The following is a 12,548-nucleotide window of genomic DNA, read 5'->3' as shown; positions in this document are numbered from 1 at the left end:
TTTTATTTTAATTCCAGTATCATTGACAAATACTGAAATTTTCTCCTCCCAGTATATTATCTACATATTAACTTCGTCTATCATGTCCTCAATAACACAAAAATCTCAATGAACATTCTCTGTACACTTGGAACGAATGTGTATTCTGCCATTGGGTAAAATGTTCTATAAATGTCAATTAGGAAAAGGTAGTTCATAGAGTTGCTTAGTTCTTCTATATCCTTACAGATTTTTGACTTGTTTTATTAATTACTGAGAGGGGTATTAATATATTTGAACATGATTGTGGATTTGTCCCTTTCTCCCTTAGTTTTAACCAGTTTTTGCTTAATGAAGTTTAACACTCTCTGATTATTAGGTACATACATATTTATGTATGTCTTCTTGACAAACTGCTCCTTTTATCATTATGTAATAACCCTCTGTAATCTCTTGTCATATTTTTTGTCATAAGGTATTATGAGCTGAAATTAATAGTTATGCCAACTTTCCTATGCTTATTATTTATATAAGATATATTTTCCATATCTTTGACCCTGTTTTTACTTTGAACCTGTTTTTTAAATTTAAAATACAGGTCTCTTAGGGGTGCCTGGGTGGCTTGGTTGGTTAAGCATCTGACTTCGGCTCAGGTCATGATCTCGCGATTCGTGGGTTCGAGCCCCGCATCGGGCTCTGTGCTGACAGCTCAGAGCCTGGAGCCTGCTTCTGATTGTGTCTCCCTCTCTCTCTGCCCCTCTAGCTCACACTCTGTGTGTGTGTGTGTGTGTGTGTGTGTGTGTGTGTGTGTGTGTGTCAAAAATAAATAAGCACTAAAAAACAGATTTAAAATACAGGTCTCCTATATCAGGACATACATCCTGCTTTGTTAACCATTCTGACAATTTCTGCCTTTAGCTGGAGTTTTAATCCATTCCCATTGAAATGTAATTGTTAACACAGTCAGGCTTAAGTCAACTGTCTTAAATTTGTTTTCCATTTCTCTCTTCTGTTTTTTTGCTCTTATATTGCTGTTTTCCTGCTTTTGGGGGCGGTTAACTATTTTTTAGTGCTTTTTATTTCTTCATTGGCCTCTCAGATAAATACACCTCTTTGTGTTATTTTTTTTCCTTGTAGTTGTTCTACCAAGGAGTTCTGCTAAGGAATACACATCCTTAACTTATCAGAGTCTATTTAGAGACAATATAATACCTCTTCATGTCTGACATTTCCTACCTCTTACTTTACTCTTTCCTCACTTTATACACAACATTCCTACTTCCCACTTCTTCTTTTCACAAATGTAATAACTTTATGACAGGTAAGGTTCCACTTATCTCCCCTCTCCCCATTTCTTGTGCAAGTTTTGTCATATCTTACCTTTACATATATTCTAAGCCTCATTCTACAGGGTTATTACTTTTGCTTTAAGCAATTAGTTGTCTTTTAAGCAAACGATGAGAAAAAAAGGAGTCTTTTATATTTGCCCATTATTTACCATTTCCAGCAACCTTCGCTTTTCCCTATTGATCCAAATGTCCATCTGCTCTCACGTCCTGTTGGCCTGAAGGATATTCTTTAGTGTTTTTTCTGTAATGCAGCTTTGCTAGCAACAAACTCTCTTAACTGTTACCTGAAAAAATGTCTTCATTTCATCCTCATTTTTGAAGGATATTTCCAACAGATAAAGGATTCTGGGACGACAGGTGTTTGGTATTTCTCTTTCAGCACTTTGAAGATCTTTCATTGTGTGAACTCTACTGGTTCTGGTGAAAGGTCAGTGGGATTTCCTACTCCCATAGAGAATGTTTCTTTTTCTTTGTCTTCAAGATTTTCACTTTAGATTTCAGACGTTTAACTATCATATGCCTAAACTTTCCCAATATTTATCCTTTTTAGAGTTTGCTGAACTTCTTAGATCTGTAAGTCAACGTTTTTCACCAAATTTAGGAAGCTTTCAGCCGTTATTTCTTAACATTTTTTTCTGTCCAACACTCATATATATTAGACAATTTTATCCTGTCCCACAGGTCCCTGAGGCTTAGTTCATTTTTCCTCAATATTTTTTTTTTCTGTGTTTCAGACTGGATAATTTCTATTGCACTCCCTTCAACTTCACTGACTTCTGTTATATTCAACTTACTGTGAAGTGAAATCTTCATTTTCTGTTTCTATACTTTTTAGTACTAGAATTTGTTTTTGGCTTTTTATAGTTTTGATTTCTCTGCTGAGACTACTTATTGTTCACTGTATTTTTCTTTAATCCTTTAAATTATTTGTAATAGGAGCAGTTGGGTGGCTCAGTCAGTTAAGTGCCAGACTTTGGCTCAGGTCATGATCTTGCAGTTTGTGGGTTCAAGCCCCACACTGGGTTCTGCACTGATGGTACAGAGCCTGCTTAGAATACTCTCTATCTCGCTCACACTCTCTGCCCCTCCCCCACATGCATTCACACTCTCTCAAAATAAATAAGCTTAAAAAAAAAAAGAACAGCATTTATTTAAAAAAATAAAATAGGGGCAATGGGGTGGCTCAGTCGGTTGAGTGTCCAACTTCGGCTCAGGTCATGATCTCACAGCTTGTGAGTTCAAGCCCTATGTCGGGCTCTGTGCTGGCAGCTCAGAGCTTAGAGCCTGTTTCAGATTCTGTGTCTCCCTCTCTCTCTCTGTGTCTCCCCTGCTTGTGCTCTGTCTCTCTCTCTCTCTCTCTCTCTCAAAAATAAACAAAGAAATGTTTAATAAAATAAAATAAATTATTTGTAATAGCTATTTTGCTATGTGAGTTCTCTCATCTACAGGCTTTGTTTTTTCTTTAATATGGGTCACTATTTCCTTCCTGTCTGTTTGTATGTCTACTAACTTTTTATTGAACACTGACCACTCTGGATGTTGCATGCAGAAACTATGAATACTGCTATCTTCCTCTGAAGAGTGCCGATTTCTATTTTATCAGGCAGTTCAATTACTGCCTGACCACCTTGAATTTGTGGAGGCAGGATTCGACACTATGTTTAGTGTGGATCTGAGGAAAGTCCATGGTATTTTTGACTCTTCTCTAACTTGACAGGACCCAGCCTTGGTTGGGGCTTGGTTTTAGGTCTTGTTAGGGTGAGTCTTACTCTGGAGTGAGATCTTTATTCTTAAGGCATGAACTTTCTGGCATCTGGATGCCAGGGGTAGTAAAGTTCTAATGAGATTTCTCCACTCTGGTAGGGCTGCAACTTCAAAGTCCCTGACTCTTCAGCCACCCACAGACTGCTTGACCTCTACTCCTGTCCTGTACAGCTGTTACCTACGTAGTTAAATTCAGGTGGTTTTGCCCTGCGCATACATAGCCCAGTCCACAGCTACCGACTCCTAGGAATTCCTCCCCCGGCCCAGCTTGTGTCTCTCAAAAATTCCCTACTCAGTGATGACCTGTCTCACGGACTCCAACCACTTCAGCTGCCCTACACCCTGATCTCTGCCTCCTCAGCCAAGTGGAGGCACTATGGTCTGTTGAGATTCCAGCTCTCTGGGCAGAGCTGGGAAATTGCCCCCACAAAGAGAACTGCAGAGCTCACCTCATAAGGTTTCCTTTCCTTAGGCACTGAAATTTTATACTGCCTCCTGTCCACTGCTTGGCAAGAGTGCTTCATTTATACTGTCCAGCTCTGTAACTATTTATAGAGAGAGGGTTAGCTTGATACCAGTTATGCCATTATCATAAGAAGCAGAGTGTTACCCTAAGCCACAGGCTAGAAATACCAGCCTCCATTTCATTTTTAAGATGGAAAACTAAGAGTGAACATAATTTCCTATGTCTATTAAGCTAAACTTAATCTACCCTTCTCCCAACATCAGATCCAAACTCCAACTTACTTGCCAGATGGTATTCTCCATAGTAATCAGATCAATAATGCATATTTTATAATCTCTCCCATTATGATCTTTTGTAAAATATAGGCAAGAACACAGAGGGAATTGCAATATTGATAAATATGGTAATATGAATTTTTAAAGGTCCCATAAGAAATTAATCTTACTCCTCCAAAATATCCACTTTAACTTATGAAATACAAATAGATAAAAATTAAAATAATAAAATATGTAAAGTTTCCATGAAAGGGAGCACGGGAATCAGGTCTATCGATAAGAGGCAACAACCCAACTCTCCTATAAGACCTGACCTGAATAAAGCATCAGAGCCAAGAGAAATATCAGTATTTTGTCTCCATTTTGGAGATGAAGAAACTAAAACTAAAGTACATCTAACTCACTCCAAGACTGTGTTCATTTGTTCATTAAGTTAAACATATGTACATATATATTTTTATCATCTTACGTGTGTGTGTATAAACATGCACACACATACATAAAATATGATAATTCTACAGTACTTTACTAAGAGTATTTTTTTAGAGCAGTTAGGTTCACAGCAAATTCAAGGGAAAGTACAAATATTTCCTATTATACCTCCTGCCCCCACACATGTATATCCTCCCCCATTATCAATATCCCTCACCAGAGTGGTACGCTTTTTTTTTTTTTTTTTTAATTTTTTTTTCCAACTTTTTTTTTTATTTATTTTTGGGACAGAGAGAGACAGAGCATGAACGGGGGAGGGGCAGAGAGAGAGGGAGACACAGAATCGGAAACAGGCTCCAGGCTCTGAGCCATCAGCCCAGAGCCCGACGCGGGGCTCGAACCCACAGACCACGAGATCCTGACCTGGCTGAAGTCGGACGCTTAACCGACTGCGCCACCCAGGTGCCCCTAGAGTGGTACACTTTTAAAACTGATGAACCTATCCTGATACATCATAATTACTTAAAGTCCATAGTTTACATAAGGGTTTATGCCTGGTGTTGCACAGCCTCTGTGTTTGGACAAAAGTACAAAAACATATTTATCATGATATCTTATAGATTCACCACCCTAAAAATCCTCTATGCCCTGCTTATACCTACCTCTCCCCACTTCCAACCTTGGCAACCACTAATCTTTTTATTATCGCCATAGTTTTGCCTTTTCCAGAATGTCATATAGTTGGAATCATACAGTGTGTAGCATTTTCAGATTGGCTTCCTTCACTTAGAAATATGCATTTAAGGCTCCCCCATGTCTATTCATGACTTGATAGTTCACTTATGTTTAGCGATTGACAATATTCCATTGTCTGGATCTACCCCAGTTTCTCCATTCAACTATTAAAGGACATCTTGGTTGCTTCCAACTTTTGGCCATTATGATGAATATAGCTGCTATAAACATCTGTGTGCAGGGTTTTTTGTGGACAAAAAAACAACCAACTCCTTTGGGTAAATACCAGGGAATGTGACTGCTAGATCACAGAGTAAGAATGTGTTTAGTATTATAAGAAACTGCCAAACTGTCTTCCAAAGTGTCTGTACCATCTTGCGTTCCCACCAGCAATGAATGAGGGTTCCTGTTGCTCCACATCCTCGCCAGCATTTGATGTTGTCAGTGTTCTGGGACATTGACCATTCTCATAGGTACATAGTGGTATCTCAACGTTGTTTTAGTTTGTATATCCCTGATGATATATGATGTCTTTTCATCATTTCCCATCTGTATCCCTTCCGTGGGGAATTCTTTGCCCTCAAGGATGGAACTGGATATTTCCTTTCTCCCACGTGGAAGGCTAGAGATGACTGGAGTTGGATACTTCCCTTTCCCCAGGTCAGTTAGGCTCTGATACTACTCCAACAGGCTGGGCTCTGGTTAACTAGTTTCCCTTGAGGGCAGGTCTTGTTAAGAAGAAAAAACTGTCCTGCCATATTTCAAAACGGTTCCTTTCTTCTCACGTGCCAGATGCATGGGAAGATCTTTCCCCAATATCTCCTGTGAGAATCTGGCTGAGCCCCTGGAAATAAATCTCACAATATTGTGGGGGCCCCCTGTGACTGGCTCCTCCTAGAGTTTTTGATTCTTGGGCTTGTCCAGAGCCTCCAGCAATTCATCTATTATAATTCAGGTTTTCCTATTCTGACACTGCTTCCCGTGACAGTTTTTGCATGCCACTCCCTGTACTCACCTGTCTCTCCAATCTCAGAGGCAGCAGTCTGCCCTGTGTCCTCCCCTCTCTTATGGATCCAAAAAGAATTACTGGTTTTTCTGTCTGCTCAGGTTTTTAGGTGTTGTGAGGACAGAGTGGTAACTTCCAAGCTCCTTAACATGAGAAACCAAAAACTGCAAGCTACAGAACTTTTAAAAACAAGTTGATAATGAGACGAATCTTATACTTAAAGCCTTTCAGGTTAAGCACCTGACCCAGGTCCTGGCAAGTTGACCAAGCCTTGGCCACACACGGCTCTAAGCTGCTCAAAACAAAGCAGTGTGCACCCTGCCACAATGTCTTGGGACTGATGAAATCATAAGATTTTCTGTCTAGAAGGGATTCTATGCCCTAACATGGCATTTCATACACACATCTCTTTTAGAACACAACATATAAGGGGCACCTGGGTGGCTCGGTCAGTTGAGCGTCCGACTTCAGCTCAGGTCATCTCACAATTCATGGGTTCGAGGCCTACATTGGGCTGACTGCTGTCAGCATAGAGCCTGCTTCAGATTCTCTGTCTCCCTCTCTCTCCACCCCTCCCCTGCTTGCGCACTCTCTTTCAAAAATAAATAAACTATTTTTTAAAAATAGAGCTGTTATTGTGTCAATAGGCTGAGACCATGAAGGTCTATGTTCATCTTATATCCACTTTACACAGAATAGTACATGGGCCAAAATAGGAATATACTGCTTACTGAATGCATAATTTAATAATAAAAATCTCTAGACTCCCCCCACCACCATGAAGGAATTCCAATAGATAACCTTGGTAAGTCATAAAAAAGTGTAAAAATTAAGGAAAAATAATGCTAAAGACATTTATTGTTCAAACTTGGAAATACCCCCCGGATGAAAGACATACAAACTCTTATTGAGCCTCTTTGAGGCCTCAGCTCCTGCATCTGTAAGAGAGGATAATAGTAATCAATCTAAACTATGAGGATCAGGGGCACTCGGGTGGCTCAGTCAGTTGAGCGTCTGACTCTTGATTTTGGCTCAGGTCACAGGATTGAGCCCCACATCAGGCACCACACTGAGCATGGAGCCTGCTTAAGATTGTCTTTCTCTTTCTCTCTCTCTCTCTCTCTCTGTCTCTGTCTTTCCATCTCTCTCTCTCTCCCTCAGCCCCTCTGCCCTGCTCATGCTCTCTCCCTGTCTCTAAACAAAAGAAATCAGTGTGCCTGGGTGGCTGAGTCAGTTAAGTGTCCGACTTTGGCTCGGGTCATGATATGATGGTTCACAAACTGGAGCCCCGCATCAGGCTGTCTGCTGTCAGCACAGAGCCTTCTTCAGATCCTCTGTCCCCCTGTCTCTCTGCCCCTCCCCTGTTCATTTTCTCTCAAAAATAAACATTAAAAAAATAATAATAATAAATTTAATTTAAAAAAACTTTTAATGTTTGTTTATTTTGAGAGAGAGAGCATGCGACCAGGGAAGGGGCAGAGAGAGGGAGAGAGCAGGCTCAACATAGGGCTCAATCTCACAAACCATGAGATCGTGACCTGAGCCAAAATTGAGAGTCAGAAACTTAACCGACTCAGCCAGCCAGGAGCCCCCCACAAAAAAAATCTTAATAAACTATGAGGTTCAAATACATTATGAATACAAAGTTCCCATCACAGCACATAGACACTCAATAAATTACTATTTTCATTTTATTATTATTAGCAGCAGCAGTAAATTTCACTACACAATGGCCATCTCCTAGAGGAGGCTCAATAAACTGACTTTTGTTTATTGAGTAAAAGACACTTCTCCGCCTTGGTCAGCCATCAGAGTTGGTCATATTACCCTGCTCTCTGATGTTACAGTACAGAAAACAATATGCTACAGTAAGACGGTCTAAAACGACCTATTCAAAGTCAAGTATCTAAAAGGCCTGAGTGTCAGAAGAACAAAAAGATGCAAATAGTGGTTAGTCAGCTGATAATTCACTCCAAGGAAAGCAGACAGCTATTAATAAACTACTGAAGCCTACAGCGCTGGCTCGTGAACACACAGCACCGTGCCACCTCCAAGCCAATAAACTGCTCGCTCGTTTGGAGAACTTCCTTTCTTTCCCTTCCCCTTACTTCCCTTCCTTCTTTCTTCTCCGCCTCCGTCCTGACACTCTCTGCTATGTCTTCTCTGAGTCCCTCTCCTCTCTTTTTACCAATGAGAATACAGAATTCAATCCTATCCTTAGTCTTAGTATTTATTATACTTTTCAATAAAATAAGGAACATGGGTTTTAAAGACAAACCAGGATTCAGTTCCGGTTCTAATAATTAGCTGTGTAACATTTAATTAAGTCCTTGTTTGCTCAGCTGGAAAACAGGGATAACAGCATCTCCACATGGTTACAGTGAGAAGTAAATTTATTTTAATTTAATTTAACTTCATATAATTTAATATAATTAATAAGTTGTGTAGCTTAACACCTGGCATATGATAGGTCTTCCATAAAGTTAATGTCCTTCTCAACTTCTCTACAAAAATATTATCTAATTCTTAGTTATGTTGTCTACAGGTCAACAGTTCTCAACAGAAAAGGAGACCACCATTCCTTGAACATATTTCTATTTTATGGATACAGATGAAATCTATCCATGATGGATATAGAGAATGCCTTTGACTACAGAATTTTGCACTGCACTGATGCAAACACATGATTCTGGGTAGTCTTCTTGTTTTAAAAAATAAGTTGGGACAGAGAAATTTAAATAAACTCTGGAAAGACAAAGTAATTAGTGAAAATTATAAGCTAAGCGTTTAAGAGGCACTGAAACATTTCACGTAAAACAAGAAGTTAAAGAGGTAACACGACATTTTAAAAATTGGGTTGAGGAGCGCCTGGGTGGCTCAGTCGGTTGGGTGTCGACTTCGGCTTAGGTCATGATCTTACGGTTCACAAATTCGAGCCCTGCATCAGGCTCTGTGCTGACAGCTCGGAGCCTGGAGTCTGCTTCAGACTCTGTGTCTTCCTCTCTCTCTGCCCCTCCCCTGCTCACACTCTGTTGCTCTCTCTCTCTCAAAACTAAATAAACATTAAAAAAAATTTTTTTTTAGTTGGCTTGAAACTGCTTCAGGAGTTTGGGCCATGTAAGAAATAAATGAATTACTTCATAGGAATGGTTCCGCTATCAAGGTCTCAATACAATAATAGTAGGCCAATGCCACTTGCCTCTTCCCACTCATTTTAACCTCAGACCCAGAGACTGACTCGACTCTCGAGTGAATTCTACACTGGTAGCCAGTCAATGTTTGTAAAAACAAAACTATTTTAGGGAAGTCACATTCACCAGGAATCAGGACCAGACTACCCAGTGTTTCCTGCACCGAGCTCAGCCAGCCATTAGACAAACAGAACCAAAAGGAAAACTACATATGGTCACTGTGTGATACTTCGGGCAACATCCAAGAAGAGAATGTGCACCTGCTGGTGATGCCCAATGCGAGCCCTTTGACCACAAGCCTCAAAACACCACAGCACAGGCCATACTGCATGAGTCGAAACCAAGTCAGAGGGGTACAGAGAACTATGTGGCAAACACTGTGTAACATAGAAGGCCAGGAGTACAAGCCAGAGAAAGGGATTAGGAGGTACTGGGGAGGGTGTGGGGAGGGGAGCCATTATTCTATTCAGGTACAAGTTCAGTGCCAGCAAGGACAAAATAACTAGGTAGACAAAATTTCTTCAGGGAACATAAAACAAAGACAGTATTAAATTGAAAACTGCAAATTCAAAGAAAAGGTAAAGGTGAACGTTTTCAGGACAGAAGAAAACCAGCTGTGATACGGAGCCCCGAGGCAACGAATACAAATGGGAGAGGCAAGGCACTTTAGTAATTAAAAGGCACGGCATTCAGAAACCAGAAGTACTGGAAGAGTTTGGGCTTTTATTGCAGAATAGCATGTTTTTACGGAGATCATAAGAGGATATGCCATGGCATGCAGTTTTTGAAAAACATCAAAGATCTCAACCTACAGCCACAAAAATGGGAGGCAATTTCTGAGCCTGAGTCCCAGGAGCGTGCGGTCTCCTCTCACTGCCTGTCTCCGAAGGGTGTGAGGGCACTGCAGCCCAGCGAACACCCCACGTTCCCTGGGGGCAGGCTGGGGTGACCATACTTACTGGGGTCCTCCCACTGGAGTAAATGCAGCTTCCACGCAGAGTAATACAAAAATCCCAGTACCAGAAAAAGGCAGAGGGCTAGCAGCAGATTGCGCACAAATACCAAGAGTCCCATCTTCACATGGTTTACAATTTCCTACATGACCTAAAAGGAAAAAAAAAAAAAAATCAAAAAAATAATTCAGGTCTTAAAGGATAAAGCAATCATCTTGTTGATATACTCTATCTTAAAATAAGTATTTACAGGAGAATTTCCAAACGAAGAACCACCTGGAGTTACCACTGAGTTCCTGACCTAGCAATCCTCCAAGCTCCCCATCCTGGCCTTGAGACACAGCTCCACCAGTCACTCAGCATCCAAAGCCAGAACTCAGCAATTGTCCCTGCGTTCCTCCTCTCCCTCCTTCCCAGCATCCAATCAATGACCAAATTGTGGCGATTCCAACCTCCCACATAAGTCTTGAGTCATGCCCCTTCCCCCCATCACTACCCTAGTCCACACCACTGCTGCATTCCCACAGACAGTTCCCCGCCTCCGAAGTGCGCTCTCCCGGATCCATTCTCACATGGAGGTAGGACTGGTCCGTTATTCTGACGCCACTCTCCTGCTTCAACCCCGCTGAGTTAGCGTTCCACCGACGTGTAACAAAGTACCGCAAACCCGGCAGCTCCAAGCAACACAAATGTGTTGTCTCAGAGCTCCGGCTGCCCAACGTCCCGGTACACTGTGTCTCAACAGGGTCCTCTGCACAGGGTGTCACAGGGCCAAAACCAAGGAGTCGGTCGGTAGGGCTGTGTTCCTTTCTACAGACACCGAAGACGGATCTGCTTCCGAGCTCATTCCAGCTATGGGCAGTACACAGTTCCCAGCAGCTGTAGGGCTGATGTCCCCATCTCCTGGCCGGATATCAGTCTCTGCTCCACGCGGCCCCCTTCAGCCACGCTGGGTTAGGTCCCTCTCACTCTGAATCTCTCCAACTTCCCCTTCTACCACATCTTGCTTCTGTGCCCAGCCAGAGAAACTTCTTTGCTTCTCAGGCTCATATGATTAGGTCAGGTCCATTTGAAGAATCCAGGATAATCTCCCTGTTTTAAGGTCTGTAGTCTTTAAAAAAATTTTTTTTTTAATGTTTCCTTATTTTTGAGAAAGAGAGAGACAGAGCATGAGCAGGGGAGGAATAGAGAGAGAGGGAGCCACAGAATCCAAAGCAGGCTCGAGGCTCTGGGCTGTCAGCACAGAGCCCGATGTGGGGCTCAAACTTACGAACCGTGAGATCATGACCTGAGCTGAAGTCGGATGCTTAACTGACTGAGCCACCCAGGCTCCCCAAGGTCTGCAGTCTTAATTGCATTTGCAAAGTCCCTTCTGCCACATGAGGGAACATATTTATGGATACCAGGGATTCAGATGTAGACATCTTTGGGGGCCATTCTGCCTAACACATCTTTCATTAAATTCTCAATTCCTTTAGAATAAAGGAATTGCTCCTTAGAGTTTAGCAGTTTCTGACTGTACCCCTATTTACTCTCCAACCCATCTCTTGCACTTCCCAACCCTGTCTGTGTCCTTTGCCTTTCTTCTTCCAACTCACTGAATGCAGCCTTGTTTCTTTCCTCAAGGCCTGCCTGGAACATTCTCTGATGATCAGCATTCTCTGATGCTCACCTTAAATGTAACATCAGCCAGGAAGACTTCCTAGGATCACCACCCCCTACCCCACTAAGATATCTTGGCCATGAAATAACATATGAGAAAGAAATTATGTATAAACACTATACATAAATTGATTAAAAAGTTATCAACTATAGATTATATAACTGTCCACCTAGAAAAGCCGAGAATCAACTGAAAAAATCATCAGAACAAATAAGTAGATGATAAGATTAATTTACAAAACTCAACAGGTTTTTTTTTTTTTTAAGTTTTAATTTAAGTAATCTCTACACTCCACATGTGGCTCGAACTCACAACCCTGAGATTGAGTCACGTGCTCTTTCAACTGAGCCAGCCAGGCACCCCACAAAAATCTTCTTAAAAACTATACCACAATAACTGATGAGAAGACGTAAGACGAAGAATTCCATTCATGACGGCAACAAAACCTATAATATATCTAAAAATAAACTTAGGAGGAAATGGGCAAGATTTTCACCAAAGGGCATAAAAGATCTGAATAAATAAAGAAAACATACCAGGCTCCTAAGTGAGAAGTTTCGATATTGGAAATATGTCAGTTCTCTATAAATTCGGTCTGACTCCAGCCAAGATCCATGTTTGTTTGTTTGTTTTAACTTAAATCTGAAGTTAATCCAAAGACTTCGTGCCCAAGAAGAGCCAAGAAATTTTTTTTCATGAAAAATAATGAGGATTTGCCTTACCAGATATCAAAAC

At 41.2% G+C, this 12,548-nt stretch overlaps 1 protein-coding gene across 7 annotated transcripts in view; it reads right to left on the bottom strand.

Moving 5' to 3' along the window:
* The window catches only part of ST3GAL3 (ST3 beta-galactoside alpha-2,3-sialyltransferase 3), a 204,274-nt gene that overhangs the window by 166,334 nt on the left and 25,392 nt on the right, over nt 1–12,548 (bottom strand). For 4 of the 7 annotated variants that reach the window (XM_086716732.1, XM_086716734.1, XM_086716733.1 and 1 more), the window contains exon 2: nt 10,157–10,301. The exons of the other annotated variants lie outside the window; for them this stretch is intronic. In XM_086716732.1, coding sequence (XP_086572858.1) covers nt 10,157–10,271 — 115 coding nt within the window. In that variant the 5' untranslated portion in view covers nt 10,272–10,301. The remainder of the gene's footprint in view (nt 1–10,156; nt 10,302–12,548) is intronic. 7 annotated transcript variants of the gene reach the window in all.

This window comes from Puma concolor, chromosome C1 (assembly GCF_028749965.1).
Source record: "Puma concolor isolate L17-30 chromosome C1, mPumCon1.1.hap2, whole genome shotgun sequence".
NCBI classification, from domain to species: Eukaryota; Metazoa; Chordata; class Mammalia; order Carnivora; family Felidae; genus Puma; species Puma concolor.
This window is presented reverse-complemented; position numbering and strand designations above follow the sequence as displayed.